We start from the raw sequence: 17,440 nt of genomic DNA, 5'->3' as shown, positions 1-17,440 counted from the left end.
TGTTTGCTGCATGAGGATATGAAGTTTGAGAGGGATGGTGATTTAAGCTTTAAAATCATTGTAAAGTCAAGTCGCCATTCAGCCTTATTGATCTGGTATGTAAGGTGTGTGATGCCTAGTTCATGTTTTCACGCTACTATTGGAGTGACTCAGCAGCCGCGTTGAAGTTGATTCATTGAACCACTAGCCCGTTAGTTTAGGGATCTACTCAAGTGGACATTTTAACAACGAAGCAACACTGCCACTTACCCAGAAATACATGGCCTGGATCCTTACATGCATGTTTGAAGATAGGTCATTTTAAATGACAGAAATAGCTGTTGATCTAGGTAAAATGTGAACTTACTCTTTAGAGAAAAAAAAATTCACTATTTCATTGATTTATTTTTTTATTTTTTGAGACAGAATTTCACTCTTGTTGCCCAGGCCGGAGTGCAATGGCACGATCTTGGCTCACCACATCCTCCACCTCCTGGGTTCAAGCAATTCTCCTGCCTCAACCTCCCAAGTATCTGAAATTACAGGCATGCCCCACCACGCCTGGCTAATTTTGTATTTTTAGTAGAGATGGGGTTTCTCCATGTTGGTCAGGCTGGTTTCAAACTTCTGACCTCAAGTGATCTACCCGCCTCAGCCTCCCAAAGCACTGGGATTACAGGTGTGAGCCACCTCGCTCAGCTTCACTGATTTATTTATATTTGTTGATTTATTTATTTAGAGACGGAGTCTCATTGTCGCCAGGCTGGAGTGCAGTGGTACCATCTCAGCTCACTGCAACCTCCGCCTCCCGGGTTCAAGCGATTCTCCTGCCTCAGCCTCCCAGGTGGCTGGGACTATAGCCGTGCACCACCATGCCCAGCTAATTTTTGTATTTTTAGTAGAGACCATGTTGACCAGTATGGTCTCAATCTCTTGACCTTGTGATCCACCCTCCTCAGCCTCCCAAAGTGCTAGGATTACAGGTGTGAACCACAGCGTTAGGCCATTATTTATCACATTTTAAATGGACACCTTCTATATGTTAGGCACTGCCCTAGGTGCTAAGAATACATCAGTGAGTAGAACAGGAAAAATAACCCCTGTCCTCATCTTATGTTGCTGATTCTAATATTTTCTTGCACATATTGCATCCCTATAAAAATGTTTTTAAAACCTGGCAGTATCTTGTGAAGAAAAGAACTAACTTTCTATACTTTGCCTTCCCCCCACCTCCCCATTCTGTTATAATTTTTCCGTGGAACAATTAGAAGTGTGTTTTCTCTAATTGTAATTTTCAGTAGAATTTTTGGTGTGGTTTTCTACTCTATTCTTCTACCTGGTTGATACAGGGAGCACTTAGACAAAGAAACAGAACTTGAGATTATCACCTGATTTGTTAATTATCAGGAAGAAGACATGAATTAAGAAACACATATTAAGATACATGCATAGCATTTTCCCTGAAAGGAATTTCTCTATGTTTTCTGTGCTAACAAGTTAAGGTGTGGCTTCCTATTGACTTTTCTCCCTTCCTTCTATCCTAAGCATTTTATTGAATAAACCTGACCTTTTCCTCCTTTGGTGATTGGTTTTGTCACTTTGTATCTGCAAGTATCTTTAGCCATTGTTCTGAAACAGCGTAAGTGATACACAGGGGCACTTGCTAAACAGTCATAATCCCGAGACTCCACACCTAGTGACTCTGATTGTGTGGGTCTAGCATGAGAACCTAGAAACTGCTTTTCCAAAAAGGAGTATCGAAGAAAGGCAGGGCATAAAAATAGGTTATGCAAATAGGGCATGTAGATAGGTTACTTTAAGAAAAACTGTCTAAAATATTCTAGAACTATGGGAATATTTTTGAACCACTTTCCACTGAGCAGAGCCATAGGTGTGACCTGGCCATTAGTCTTATACACAGAAGAGTCCCAATTTATGCACCATACATGTAATTAAGAAGCCAGAAGCCACCTATAAATGTCACATAGCACCCAAGGAGACTGTGTTACTTGTCTGCTCACCAGTGGGAGGAGGGGATGTTTCAGCTTTGTTAACCAGCTTACTTGGGATTTCTCCATAGGCAATGGTGGCTTGCTATCCGGGAAATGGAACAGGTTATGTTCGCCATGTGGACAACCCCAACGGCGATGGTCGCTGTATCACCTGCATCTACTATCTGAACAAGAATTGGGATGCCAAGGTACTTTTGAATAATGGGAGCAGAGTGTGGGGTTAGAAACTATAGGAAAAGGAATTCAGATAAGTTAGAGGAGAGTTTGTATTGAGTTCATAGTTGCCCTGTCTTCCACTGATGAATAATTTGTATTTCCATTTCATAACCTCCTACAACAATGGAATTAGTACTCAAGTTGTTAAGATGAAAACAATGAAGTTAATTTGAAGGGGGATAGGTTGGGTCATTATTAACCCTACCTCTGGGAAGGGTGGTTGATGAAGGGAAGGTCATTTGATGTTAGGATTAAGAACGATTTTTTTTTTTCAGTTTAATTCAGGGTTGCTCTGACTCAATAGAGAATAGGATATACACTTTTCCCTCCCAGCAGCAGCACTGAGAAAGTTCCACAAAAATAGAACTGTAGGATGTAAAACCATCCCCAAGAGAGATTTCCCACACAGTCCTCTCCCTCGGGGTGGTGTGTCTCACTGATGGCTGCTTGCCATGGGTTACTATGGTTTGTGAATGCCAAAGGCTTTTGTGGCTTATTTTTGTATTATAGAACTTATAGATAGATGGAGATATGAAGCCTGGTTCCACGCTTACAGACATTCGTCTGGACTCTGCATGCTTTCCAAAAGTTAAAAATGATTTAGGAGTCTGGGAAGTCAGAGAACTTTTCAAGCTTATTTGGCTTTTGAACCTTCTGCATTGCCATTTCCCATTCATTAGGCAAATACTGGCTGTCATAAAGCAATAATATTTTATCCAGAGTCAGAAAATTGAAACCTGGGAAACCACTGAATCAGTAAAAAGGCCTTTCTCTTCTCCCTGTTTGGTAACATGACTGGAATACATCCATTAGGCCTCCTTTAAAATCTTGAGAGGTGCTGATAGAGACGAGAGAATAAAGTTAACAGATTGGTAATAATAAATTGGAAGGTCTGGAATCATTCAACAAATATTTGAGTTCCTGGTAGTGTCAGGCATTGTATTATGAAGAAACATTGATGTGTGAGGCTTGAATTCTACTCTAAGACGGTTATTGTAGTAGGTTGGAATAGGTTGACATGTAAAAAAAATGTAATTCAGAAAAGAGAGTGATATATGTCATAAAAGGTGCAGATTAGGTGGTCTGAGAGTTCAGAAAAAAAGAGCATGTAACTTCCAACTAACAAGGTCAGAGGGGAGCTAAGGGAGTTCAGAAGAGCTGTAAATTCTAATTGAAGGGGAAGTTATGTGTGATGACTTTTTTAGAAAGTTGTTAATGGTTAGATGGAACCATGTGAAATTGCTGTTTTTTTTTTTTTGTTTGTTTGTTTTGTTTTGGGACGGAGTCTTGCTCTGCCCAGGCCAGAGAGCAGTGGTGCGATCTCAGCTCAATGCAGCCTCCACCTCCTAGATTCAAGCAATTCTCTGCTTTATCCTTCCAAGTAGCTGGGATTACAGGCGCCCACCACCATGCCTGGCTAATTTTTGTATTTTTAGTACAGATGGGGTTTCACCATCTTGGCCAGGCTGGTCTTGAACTCCTGACCTTGTGATCCACTCACCTCGGCCTCCCAAAGTGCTGGGATTCTAGGTGTGAGTCACTGTGCCCAGCCTGTTTTTTTTTTTTTAAAGTCAAAAACACACAAATATTGGCAAATCTGTATGATTCAATTTAATAGTACTGTATTTTATGGACATGGGCTTTATGACTGTGGGGGTGGGAATGCTTTTTTTGGTTTAAGTTGAATAAGGAGATATCTCTAGCCAAGTCTGAAATAAAATTTGGTACAATGTGGCCGGGCATACCGGATCTGCCCACTTCGGCCTCCCAAAGTGCTGGGATCATGCCTGTAAATCCCAGGACTTTGGGAGGCCGAGGTGGGCAGATCACCTGAAGTCGGGAGTTTGAGACCAACCTGACCAACATGGAGAAACCACATCTCTACTAAAAATACAAAATTAGCTGGGCGTGGTGGCACATGCCTGTAATCCCAGCTACTTGGGAGGCTAAGCAGGAGAATTGCTTGAACTCAGGAGGCAGAGGTTGCAGTGAGCCAAGATTGTGCCATTGCACTCCAGTCTTGGCAACAAGAGCAAAACTCGATCTAAAAAAAAAAATTGGTACAAAGTATGAGGTTGAAGTAAGAATCTGAGGTACCATGCATTTGGAGTGGTGGTTAGCAGATGGTATATTTCTAAATGGGGCTGAAGTATGGTTGTTGATAAACTCCATGAGAGGTAGGAAATAATCTACCTTCTTTGTGGCTTTCAGCTACATGGTGGGATCCTGCGGATATTTCCAGAGGGGAAATCATTCATAGCAGATGTGGAGCCCATTTTTGACAGACTCCTGTTCTTCTGGTCAGATCGCAGGAACCCACACGAAGTGCAGCCTTCTTACGCAACCAGGTAAGAGCTGGGGCCATGATTCCCATTCTGGAGCTTGTTGTACAAACCCTAGTTCCAGAGAACTCTCTAAACTTGTGTTATGTGCATGTGGGGGACTGACCATACCTCACAGCTGATAGCAATCTTGTTTGGCATCTACAAAAATTAAAGGGAAACTTTGGATTCTTTAGTATACAAAAGCTAACCTCACTTTAAAAGTACTGTTAACAAGTTATTTTCCATTAGGTGAGCATATTGGATTCCAGCTTCTCAAGAGTATTTTTCTCTTCCCTCCTTTCCTCCCTTCCCTTACCTCTCTTTCCCTTTTTAAAAAACCTAATGTTGAACTATGCCTACAGAATCTTGGCTGTCCCATATTGGGAATACTGTCTGGTTACTTTGGATGAGTTTATAAGTGGCTAGTTGCAAGCAGAGAAAGAATCTTGAAAAAAGAAAGAGTAATTGGTTTTGACTTTTCCTTTCTGTCTCTTTTTTGGTTTGAAATTGGCTTGGGCTTGCTGCATCCAACAGTTGGATGTTTTATTAATCTTTTCTTTATCATGGGCACATGAAGATTCTCAGAATAACCGAACAACTTAGTATTGTGTAGAACCAATCTAGAAAATCTTGATTCCCAATTCTGCCTCTCATTTACGTTTGTCTGTGTTAAAGCAATAAACCAGGCAGCATTGCAGGGCTATGAAGAGCAGCTTCTACTGAGACTAGCATTCAGGGCAGGAGGAGAGAGTTTTGGTAGGATGATGATTAAATCTTAAGCCTAATTAAATTAAGATCACATGTGTCCTCCTGCCAAAATCACACAGCTTAACCCCAAACAGGGTTGTATATTAACTGCCAAATTGGAATGTCTTCCAGATGAGCAGGAAACGAATTCTACCACTGAAGTCATCTTTTGTGTTTCATGGGGTTCAATAACTAGACCCCATTGTTTGTGGCAGAAGCCTTTGGTTATTCCCCAATCTCATGATGATGGACTTTACAGGGAAAACATTAGCAAATGTTGATGAGAAACCCTTGAAAACAACTAAGTGCTATAGAAATTTCAGTAGCAAACAATCATTTGAAAATGAAACTTCAAAAAAAACCCAGACATGAAATGGCTCCCATTACAATCTACCCAATGAATGGGATAAAGCGAATTAGCGGGGATGCTGGAGAAAGCTGTAAGGCGTTGTTATTATTCAATTGCAACTTTGCCTCAATGTCCAAAACGGAAGAAAGCAAGCCAAGAGGTTTAAACATACTGTGATTTACATAAGTTATTTTTCGAAGCTTCACTCAAATGTCATCTCTTCTCTGTGTTCTCGCCACCCACTTGGGTCTCCTACGCTTTACCAGAATGACTTCCTTCTAGTCTTTTCTGTAGAGGTCATGCTTGCCTGTTGCGTTATTGCAAAATCACTTGTCTCCCTTACTTTGAGCCTGAGATCCTTGTGGAAAAGGAAGAGCTGTTCACAGGATCATTTGAATTCCTAATGCTCAAGGTAATTCCTGGCACATACCTGGAATTCCTTATGCGTTTCATTACATTGAAATAGAATTAAAACCAGAGAAGTTAATTTTAAATTAAAATCAGGGTAGACTTCTAATAATAGGGAAAACTTTAAAACTTTCAATGTGAGATTTATAGGACATTTGTGTGGGGTTTTTTCTTGTTTTTTTTTTTTTTGAGATGGAGTCTTGCTCTCTCACCTAGGCTGGGGTGCAGTGGTACGATCTTGACTCACTGCAACCTCTGCCTTCTGGGTTCAAGCAATTCTCCTGCCTCAGCCTCCTGAGTGGCTGGGATTAAAGGTGTACTCCACTAAACCCGGCTAATTTTTTTTTGTATTTTGAGTTGAGATGAAGTTTCACCATATTGGCCAGGCTGGACTCACACTCCTGAGCTCGTGATCCACCCACCTTGGCCTCCCAAAGTGCTGGGATTACAGGTGTGAGCCACCATGCCTGGCCATTTGTGTTTTTAATAGTAGCATTAAACCTCTTTCCTTATATCTGCTTATCTTTCACAGATACGCTATGACTGTCTGGTACTTCGACGCTGAAGAAAGGGCAGAAGCCAAAAAGAAGTTCAGGAATTTAACTAGTATGTGTTTGATAATTTTCTGTGACTTTGATCAAGTTAATCCTTGACTTTTATTCAATGTTACATATTTTTAAATATACTCTGTTCAATCTGTTATAGCTTAGCTTTATATGTAATGATATCTTGATGGGTTTTATCCTGAAACCTTGGCCTTAGGGTTTGTAGAAAAATCAGAAGCAATGCAAGGGGTTTCCCCTGAGAATGCCCAATGAATGTATGATGGTTTATGATAGATGGGAAATAGTTAACTTTCTCTTATTAATGTTAACCAGTCAAATGTAATATTAAATTCTGCCCATGATTTTGCCATATTGCAAAGGAAATATAATGGAACTCAGTTACGATGGCAAATTTATCATTTTGGGTGAGACTGTGACTCTCAGTATAAAAGCAGAGCTCATGTAATATAAACTGAATATGACATAGCACTATTCCTGTCCCTTTCAACCAGTATTGTAAGGCAGCATTTTCGAAAATATGTTACATTAAAACACAAATCCTGCCAATTTGGTAAATTCCTGGTCCCAGAAATGTGGGAAATGTTGCATCCTCTATCCCTCTCTTAAAGAGTCACAGTGGTCACTAGCATGTTCAATTACGGCTCTGAGAGATCCTGCAGTAAGGAGACATGTATGATATTGCCTAGCCCATAGCCCATTTGGACTGTATACCTCTCACACATCACAGAAAACCCCTTTCGCAAAGCTCCATCAGGAGGCTTATATAAGACGAGAAGTGTTTACTGGAGGCTTTTTGGTGACATTTGTGACATAAAACTCATCAGAGCTGACTCTGTACCTCTATTCTCCTTTCTGTCCCCCACCCAGGGAAATCTGAATCTGCCCTCACTGAAGACTGACTGTGCGCTGAAATCCGCTGGCCTTGTACATTTGGGTAATGGTTCCTGAATTCTCTTTAAGAGTTGAGATCCAAAGATGGCTTCTTCAGTGACAACAATCTCCCTGCTACTTCTTGTATTCTTCACATCCCTGTCTTGTGTGTGGTACTTCATGTTTTCTTGCCAAGACTGTTGATCTTCAGATGCTCTCTTGGCCGGATGAACTCATTTGTTAACTCCAGAAATTTCCTGCAGACATCCTACTCGGCCAGTGGTTTACCTAATAGATTCGATAATACTGACTATCAAGAAAAGAGCCTAGGAGCACAGTGAGGGAGTGAACCTCACTTGCACTTTATGTACACTTGCTGATTTGAAAGGAGGAGGTTTGAAGAAAAAAATGGTGGTGGTAGATGCCACAGGGAGGCATCATGGAAGCCTTCACAGCAGGAAACAGAGGAATTTGTGTCATCTGAACAGTTTCCAGATGGTCTTAATGCAGGGCTGTTGGGGTTTCTGGAGAATTATCACAACCTAATGACATTAATACCTCTAGAAAGGGCTGCTGTCATAGTGAACAATTTGTAAGTGTCCCATGGGGCAGACGCTTCGTTTTTTCCCAGTCCTGCAACCTGGATTTTCTGCCTCAGCCCCATTTTGCTGAAAATAATGACTTTCTGAATAAGGACAGCAACACCATTTTTTCTCCATTTTCAGTTCTTACCTGGGAACCTAATTCCCCAGAAGCTAGGAAAACTAGACATTAGTTGTTTTGGTTGCTTTAGTTGGAATGGAATTTGAACTTAAAGGAAAAGTATCTCTTGGTAGTTTTGTGTTAACCTCTGATAACTGTGGAAAGAGCTAGGTCTACTGATATACAATAAACGTGTGCATCTTGAACAATTTGAGAAGGGAGGTGGAGTTGGAAATGTGGGTATTCCTGTTTTTATGTTTTTTTTTTTCAGTTTCCCTTTTTAATGAGCTCACCCTTCGTTGACACAATAAAAAACAGGGTGCTGTATTTTAAAAAAGGAAATGGAAATAAAAAAATCTCAAAACTGTTTGAGTTCTTCCACGTTGTCTGTCCCTAGCAGCCTTTCTTCAGCCCATGTGGCTCTGCAGATTCACTGTGGTTGGCAGTATGGCTAGAATCATGGAATGTGCTGGAACTGTGGAATGTGGAAGCTTCTACTCCTGCAGTAAGCACAGATCGCGTTGCTTCAGTAACACTGTACTGACCACGTATTTCACAAAGATAGTTTTCCTAGTCTTCAATACTACTTCCATGTTTTAAAAAATCCCTTTGAAAATCCCATGAACATTAAAGAGCCAGAAATATTTTCCTTCGTTATGTATCGAGATGTATATATAGTGTTCCAGGATAGAAGTTTACTTTTTCCTCTTCTGGTTTTGGAGAATTTCCAGATAAGACTTGTCACCATTCATTCTCATGACTGCTCTATTTCATTGTAAGGTAATACTTATCACCTTCTAAATTACTATGTAATTTACTTATTTATTATGTTTGTTGTCTTGTATCCTTTCTCCAGAGTGTAAGCGCAGTGAAGACAGGAATTGTGTACATTATTAACCAATGCAGTCTACTCTCAGCACCTTTAAAGAGGGCCTGGCACGTAGTAAGGGCTCAGTGAATACTTGTTGAATAAACAGTCTCCTACATTAGCATTCCAATGGTTTGATTTATTCCATCTTTGGCAGGAAGGACTTGCTAGAATTTTTGCACACATCTTTCTAATATTGTTGACTTACACATTTAGGCTAAGAGTTTTAGACAGCTTTGGTCAGAGTGTCGCTTCATATTTGCTTGCCCATGAATAAGTCATTCACTGACCACTATGAATCTGAAAATGGAACAAATTGTATTTTTGCCCTTCCATATCCTGGGACTGTAGGAGTAAAATAACATTAGCTTCAGATAGGACAGAGTAAATTCCCCGCTTTCGAACAATTTTGCAAATGTTCAATAGGGAAGAAAGGAGGTTTATTGGAAGTTTTATGTTCTATAAAATTGTAACTATTTATTTTTCATGATTACCAATGTCTTAAGAGTGATAGTGACAGTATTCTGAAGGATTAGTTCCAAAAGCATGTCTTGTATTTTTCATTTTAGTCAATATACCAAAAGATCTGACCTCCAATACTTTGCTTATTCCTTTCAGACAAAGGTCCTATACTCTAACAAATCAGTTTATTTATGTGCACGGATTTTTTTTTTTTTTTTTTTATGGCTGACTTTGAGTCCTAGAAAATTAAGCTGAAAAATACAACTTTAATGCTCAGTGTCTGTTTTTTGTTCCTTTCTTTGACAGCCCACTTAGGGGAGGAGTTAGCCCTGCTAAAGAAACATTATTTGGCAAATAATCTGATCAATTTCATTTATATTCCCAGCAATGAAATATTAAGGGGCTTCCTCACCATCATGTCACTTATATAGTGCAGAGTCCTTGGTAGGAGATTACATTTTGAACCAAAGATCCAATTTCATGGAAATAAAAAGTCTTACCTAAGTGCATTAGATAGATCCTTAGTAGAGTAGTTAATACCATTAAATGTTGGACTGTCAGAATCATGACTTATCCATTCAGACATGATTTTGTTTTTCTTTAACTCAGGTTTTTCAGAGGCTGGGTCATCCTAATTTCTCTTGGCCGGTATTGAATTGTTTTGCATATTGGAGAGCAATGATGAGAAACGCCATGCTGGGTCAGCAGTTTGTGTAAGATAGGAGTTTGGTAACGTCAGGTACTTATGTGTTGGATCGACTGTGAGGACAAGCAGAGGGAATATTCTTAGTAAAGTTACTTTAAAAATGATACAACATGGACTTAGCTTCGGTCTTGAATCTTGTGAATGGTATGAAGAGTACTGGTTAGTAAGGTGATTAGAGACTACTGTCAGAACAGAGTAGAAATAAACTTTTCAAATGAAGCTGTCTACAGTTGAACTCTATTGGAAAATATATGCTGTTTTATATTAAAGACCCAGTCTACTTTCAGACCCAATCCACCCTTATCCCGATATGGTTTTTAGTATGCCGTTTCTTGTGTTGCTAGGTCAGGATTTTCCATGGTTTACCACCTTTACATTTGCAAGGCCGCGGCTAGAGAGGTTAAAGAGTTGTGATGTAAAGAAGCCGAGAAAAATGGCTAAGATGACTTGAAATACTCAGAGAATACCTACATGCTGGCCCCTGTGCTACGTGCTCCCACATATTTATTCTTTGCAACCACTGTGAGACAGCTCTTCCTCTTTCACAGCTAAGGAAATGTACTCAGAACAGTTAGGTGGCTTGTCTCAGGTTACGCAATGATGGAGTAGCACACCAGGATTTGACTCGAGACCTCTAGCTCCTCAGTATTTGTTGTCTTTGGAATTGCCTTCCTGCCAAAAGTTCAGGAATAAGTGGAGATGGGAGAAGGGGAGTTTTAAATGCTTGCTGCTCGATATTCTTATATAATGTTATGTTTATGAACGGGTGTCATGCCATCGTTAAAAGAGTGTCAGTTATTCAATAAAAACCACACAAGCAGAAAACATCACATTTGGAGTCCTCTTGACTTTGCAATGAGATCTTTCCTGGATGCCTCACAGACTGTGGAGGAACTCTGGGTTTATATCCAGCATTGGCCTTTTGGGCTAATGCTGAGCATGAGTTGTATGAAGTGTGTCTTCACTCACATATCAGAGTTAAGTAGTGTAGACCATCTGGAAGAGAAAACAGGCTGAGATTTCCTGGGTGCAATTTGGAGATCTTCCATCAGGCCAAAGCATACTGGGACAGTTAGACAATATGCAAGCTGTCACCCTCACGTCCTTGTGTCAGATGCAGCTAGGGGGAGGAAAGGAAACATTTCCTTTCTTTTGGATACACATAACTTCCCAGTTTGGACTTAAGGTAGAGCTGAGATGTCAGTGGAATTCTGTTACTGACAATTCTGCATCAAGTAAGTTAGATGGCCTACCTTTGTCACTTCTGAGGGACATTAAGTAGAGATGTACAAACTTTTTTTATTTTTTTGAGACAGAATCTCACTCTGTCACCCAGGCTGGAGTACAATAACGCACTCTTGACTCACTGCAACCTCTGCTTCCTAGGTTCAAGCAATTCTCCTGCCTCTGCCTCCCAAGTAGCTGGGATTACAGGTAGGCACCACCATGCCTGGCTAATTTTTTTTTTTTTTTTTGGTATTTTTAAGTGGAGACCGGGTTTCACCATGTTGGTCAGGCTGGTCTCGAACCCCTAACCTTGTGATCCGCCTGCCTCAGCTCCCAAAGTGCTGGGATTACAGGCATGAGCCACTGTGCCCAGCTACATTTTTAATTCTTAAAGCCATTTGAGCCATGTCTACTTATTTTTTTTAAGGTAGCCTGTAGAAAGATGCTATTTTAATTTCTTTAAAACACAGAAATTAAATACCATGAAAAAGTATGAATATTGAAAAACCACATTTTTTTCTTGGCTCTTGCTTGTTTGATCTCTGAAAAACAGCACATTGCCAGGTGCGGTGGCTCATGCCTGTAATCCCAGACTTTGGGAGACCAAAGGTGGGCAGATCAGGAGGTCAGGAGTTTGGGATCAGCCTGGCCAACATGGTGAAAACCATCTCTACTAAAAACACAAAAATTAGCCGGGCGTGGTGGTGGGCGCCTGTAATCCCAGCTACTCAGAAGGCTGAGACAGGAGAATCACTTGAGCTTAGGAGGTGGAGGTTGCACTGAGCCAAGACCACACAATTGGCATTCCCGCCTGGGCGACAGATTGAGACTCCGTCTTAAAAAATAATAATAATAAAAATAAAATAAAAAATAGCACATGGAAAAGTCAGCTTTTCTGGAAGTATTTGCTGTTTTTGCTCCTGAGGGCTGAATTTTTTCAGAAAATAAAGGCCCTTTTGTGATTCTTTTTTTTTAAAGTGAGACAAACATACAATGGCTGTTGTGTTTTATTGTAAACACAATAGGAGTGACTAAACACTGGGTCATTAAAAACGAATTAAACATGTACATACCTCAGAGATGTTGTAGGTTTGGGTCCAGACTACCGCAATAAAGCAAAAATTGCTCAAGTGAGTGACAGTGTTTTTTGGTTTCCCTGTACATATAAAAGTTATGTTTGTACTATACTGTGTCTATTCAGTATGCAATAGCATTATGCCTGAAACAAACAATGTGTATACCTTAATAAAAAACATTTTATTGCTGAAAAATGCTAATGATCATCTGAGCCTTCAGCAGGTCATAATCTTTTTGCTGGTAGAGGGTCTTTCCTCCATGTGGACAGTGGCTGACTGATCAGGGTATCGTTGCTGAAGGTTGTGGTGGCTGTGGCAATTTACAAAACAAGGCAACAGGGAAACTTGCCATATTAATTGACTCGTTCTTTCATGAAAGATTTCTCTGCAGCATGCAATGCTATTTGATAGCCTGCTACTTTTGGTAGAACTTCTTTCAAAATTGGAGTCAGTCCTCTCAAATCTGCTGCTGCTTTATCAACGAAATTATATAACAGACTAGGTGCAGTGGTTCACATCTGTAATGCCAGCACTTTGGGAAGCCGAAGCAGAGGGGCCACTTGAGCCCAGGAGTTCAATATTAGCCTAGGCAAGATGATGAGACCTTGTCTCTACAAGAAATAAAATAAATTTGTCATTTCAACAAAAGTATCATCACCAAAAATAGATTCCATCTCAAGAAACTACTTTCTTTCCTCATCCATGTAAAGCAACTTACCTGTTCAAGTCTTACCATGAGATTGCAGCAATTCAGTCCCAACTTCAGTCTCCACTTCTGGTTGGAGTTTTCTTGCTGTTTCCACTACATCTGCACTTCCTTCCACCACTGGAGCCTTGAACCTCTCAAAGTTGTCCATGAGTGTTGTAAACGACTTCTTCCAAACTCCTGTTAATGTCGATATTTTGACCTTCCACAAATCAGTGTTTTTCGTGGCATCTTGAATGGTGAATTCTTTCCAGGAGGTTTTCAGTTTACTTGGCCCACATTCATCAGAAGAATCACTATGGCAGCCATAGCCTTATGAGATATATTTCTTAAATAAGAAGACTTGAAAGTCAAAATTATTCCTTGATCCATGGACTGTAGAATGGAAGTTGTGTTAGCAGGCATGAAAACAACATTAATCTCTGTGCACCTCCATCAGAGCTCTTAGGTAACCAGGTGAATTGTCAATGAGGGTAATATTTTGAAAGAAATCTTCTTTTCTGAGAAATAGGTTTCAACTGTATGCTTAACATATTTAGTAAACCATGGTATAAAAACAGATGTCCTGTCATCCAAACTTTGTTCCATTTGTAGAACACAGGCAGAGTAGATTTAGCTTCATTCTTAAAGGCCTTGGGATTTTTCAGAATGGCAAATGAGCAATGGCTTCAACTTAAAGTCAGCAGCTGCATTAGCTCCTAACAAGAGAGTCAGCCTGTTCCTTGAAGCTTTGAAGTCGGGCAGGGACTACTTTTCTCTAGCTGTGAAAGTCCCACATGGCATCTTCTTCCAATAGAAGGCTGTTTGATCTACACTGTTGTGTAGTCACCTTTATCAATGATCTTAGATCTGGAGAACTTGCTGCTCCACTTTGGACTTTTACATTATAGAGACGGCTTCTTACCTTAAACCTCATGAGCCAACCTCTGTTAGTTTCCAACTTTTGTAGCTTCCTCACCTCTCTCAGCCTTTATGGAACTGAAAAGAGACTTGTGCTCTTGGAGACAGGTTTGCAGTCAGCGCTCCTTCCGCTAGGATCTGTTTACTTGGAAAGAAGAGAATCTGCACTGCACACTTGGGCATTGACATTTAATTTTGGGGTCCCTTATATAGCAGGGGGGAGTAAGTAAACCGATTTTTTTTTAAGCAGGGAGGGTTTGATAATCCTTGGCAGACTTGGAGGAAAAGATTGGGGTACACTTCATAACTCTTTTAAAAGTCACCCTTTAAACAGAAAAGTCTGCTGTTTTGTATTAAAGACTTTGGAATTCGGCAATTGGTTAGAAATGAACATTCTTTCACCTCATTCACACCTTAAGAACCAGGAAGTGACTGATTGCTTGGTTTTACCCCCAATTCCAGAAGGCACGCAGTGTCGGCAGGTGTATTAAAGTCTTTGAGTATTTTGCTCCTGTATGATTTCTAATGTATTTGTAATTTACCTTACAAATCGCCTAATCTGCTGTGTTAATGTATTTATGAATTAAAAGATGACTGTACAAAAAAATGCCAGGTGTGGTGGTTCACGCCTCTAATCCCAGCACTTTAGGAGGCCAAGGCGAGTAGATCACCTGAGGTCAGGAGTTCGAGACCAGCCTGGCCAACATGGTGAAACCCCAACTCTACTAAAAATGCAAAAATTAGCCAGGCGTAGTGGTGGGCACCTGTAATTCCAGCTACTCGGGAGGCTGAGGCAGGAGAATTGCTTGAACCCAGGAGATGGAGGTTACAGTGAGCTGAGATCATGCCACTGCACTCCAGCCAGGGTAACAAGCGTGAAGATCTGTCTCAGAAAACAGAAACAGAGAAGAACCTTGCTCTGGATTAGGCCTTGGCTAAAGGGACCGTCGTAGCTGGCTTGATCTTCCATCCAGCCCACTCAGGCTTCCTCCATATCAGCCATAGGCTGTTTTGCTTTCTTATTTGTTCACAGGAGTAGCCCTTGAGGTTTTCTTCCAGAACTTTTTCTGTTGTATTCACGAGTTGGCTAACCGGTGCAAGAGGCCTAGCTTTTGGCTTGTCTACGTGCCTTCCTCACCGACTAACTTTTGACCTAACGTTGGAGATGTGTGACTCTTCCTTTCGCTTGAACTCTTAGAGGACATTGTAGGGTTATTAACTGACTTTGTTGCAAGATTGTTGCGTCTCAGGGAGGCCAAGAGAGGGCAACAGCCAATTGGTGAAGCAGTTGGAACACAAAATTTATCAGTTAAGTTTGTCATTTTATATGGGCAGAGTTTTTGGGACCCCAAAATAATTATAATAGTAACATCAAACATCACTGGTCACCAATCACCATAACAGACAATATAATAATGAAAAAGTTGGAAATACTGCAAGAATTACCAAAAATGTGACACAGAGATATGAAATGAGCATGTGCTGTAGAAAAATGGTTCCAATAGTCTTTTTTTTTTTGAAACAGTGTCTCACTATGTCACCAGGCTGGAGTGCAGTGGTATGACCTTGGTTCACTGCAACCTCCGCCTCCTGGGTTCAAGCGATTCTCCTGCCTCAGCCTCTTGAGTAGCTGGGATTACAGGCATGCACCACCACACCTAGCTCATTTTTGTATTTTTAGTAGAGATGGGGTTTCACTGTGTTGGCTAAGATGGTCTTGATCTCCTAACCTCGTGATCTGCCTGCCTCAGCCTCCCAAAGTACTGAGATTACAAGCGTGAGCCACGGCACCCAGCCTCCAATAGTCTTCTTAATGCAACATTGCTAGAAACCCCAGTTGGCAAAAAATGTCTATGAAGCAGAAGAAAGTGGAGCATAATGAAATGAGGTATGCTTGTAGTCTTTGTTTTGCCCCCCGCTTTTTTTTTGAGGAAAACCGCATATCCCTTATGAGTGGGTGCATGTTTTGAAGTGAGCTTAGAGAGTAGATCAAGTTCACAGATCTCTGAAAAGCTACAGGGATGGAGCATGGGGGTTCCCAGCAAGCTTCTTCACTTTAGGCTGCAGCAAGGACTGGGTGTGGACACCAGAGCAGAAGGGAGGAACTGGGGCAGGATTTAAGTGTTCACCAACTATCTGGAGTTTCCAGATTCTCTGGGGGACCAGCCTATTTGCCATAAAATGCTAGGAGTAGGAATATTCCAAGAATTGTTTCCATAACCATTTACCTTTTTTTTCCTTTTAAAGGTAATATATGCACATGGAGGGAAAATGGAAACAGTCCAAAAAGGTATAGAGGAAAAAAGTCTTCCCCCGGAAACAGTTCCTTGGCCAGGGTTTTTGGCCTTGACTCATTCTCTTGGGGGAGTCAGTGGGGGAAGCCGAGCAATCCTGGAAAGTCAGCACTTCTAGGATGAGAGGCGTCCTCTGGCTGTTTGGCACGTTTGCTGGATCATTTCCTCCTATTTTTATGCTTATTCATCCTGTGGCCTGTGTTCTCCTTGACATGCCTATTTTTTTTTTCCACCCTCCTGTGGGGAGAGATAACATTCTCAGGACCTAATTCTCATCTGATAAGTTTTATTTTTAACCAACTTCTACACCCTTTCCTCTTTGCTTCTTACTTTCATGGGCCCATATACTTCTCAACCTTTTCTGGTTTTCTCAGGAGGCATGTGTGGAGCGTCTGGTGTGATATCTTGTGCCGGGGGTTTTTCCAAATGGGGACAGCTGGTCAGGGTACTGGGAACCTGGCTCAGCTTCTAAGGGCAGGGAAACTTTCCCCTCTGCACATGTTCCTGTTTTTAACCCAGCAGTTCACTCTTACCTCCTGCTTCTCCTCTGGGTTGTCTGTAAATTTCATTTTATCAGTAAATTTATATTATCTTGATGCAGGAAACCCTCTTTAGAAAAACAACAAGATGGCTGTGACTCTTAGTGATGAGCCTGGACTAGTCCCTCATTAGCAGTAGTTTTGTAGCCACTTAAGGCTTCCACGGTGTGACAGTAAGCCATGAGTTTACATGATAATTCTTGGTTTGAGATTTAACCAGACTAACCAGTTGCCCACCCGAATGAAGAGAGTGTTTTGTTTTGTTGTCACGTGATCTCCAATGAAGGCTTTCCCAGACAAGTATGTTAGGAGTAAACTGTTAGCTACTTATATATATATACATTCTTGGTTTTTTTAGCTTCTGACCCACCACTCCCCTCTCCCCAAATATAACTAAATATGGTTGTGGCTGAAACTTTTCAACTAACATCAGGGCGAAGAGGAACTTTTTAACCTGGAGACTGGAGTGGGGTTTGCAGTGACTGGCTG

The 17,440-nt window shown here is 40.9% G+C and overlaps 1 protein-coding gene across 2 annotated transcripts in view; it reads left to right on the top strand.

The window, feature by feature from the left end:
- Positions 1 to 8,540, top strand: part of EGLN3 (egl-9 family hypoxia inducible factor 3) — a 31,006-nt gene extending 22,466 nt beyond the window's left edge. For both annotated transcript variants that reach the window (XM_017977046.4, XM_002753799.7), the window contains exons 2-5: positions 2,060 to 2,179; positions 4,419 to 4,555; positions 6,568 to 6,641; positions 7,469 to 8,540. In XM_017977046.4, coding sequence (XP_017832535.1) covers positions 2,060 to 2,179; positions 4,419 to 4,555; positions 6,568 to 6,641; positions 7,469 to 7,500 — 363 coding nt within the window. In that variant the 3' untranslated portion in view covers positions 7,501 to 8,540. The remainder of the gene's footprint in view (positions 1 to 2,059; positions 2,180 to 4,418; positions 4,556 to 6,567; positions 6,642 to 7,468) is intronic.
- Positions 8,541 to 17,440: the final 8,900 nt, after the last annotated feature.

The sequence above is a fragment of the Callithrix jacchus genome, chromosome 8 (assembly GCF_049354715.1).
Source record: "Callithrix jacchus isolate 240 chromosome 8, calJac240_pri, whole genome shotgun sequence".
Lineage (NCBI taxonomy): Eukaryota > Metazoa > Chordata > Mammalia > Primates > Cebidae > Callithrix > Callithrix jacchus.
This window is presented reverse-complemented; position numbering and strand designations above follow the sequence as displayed.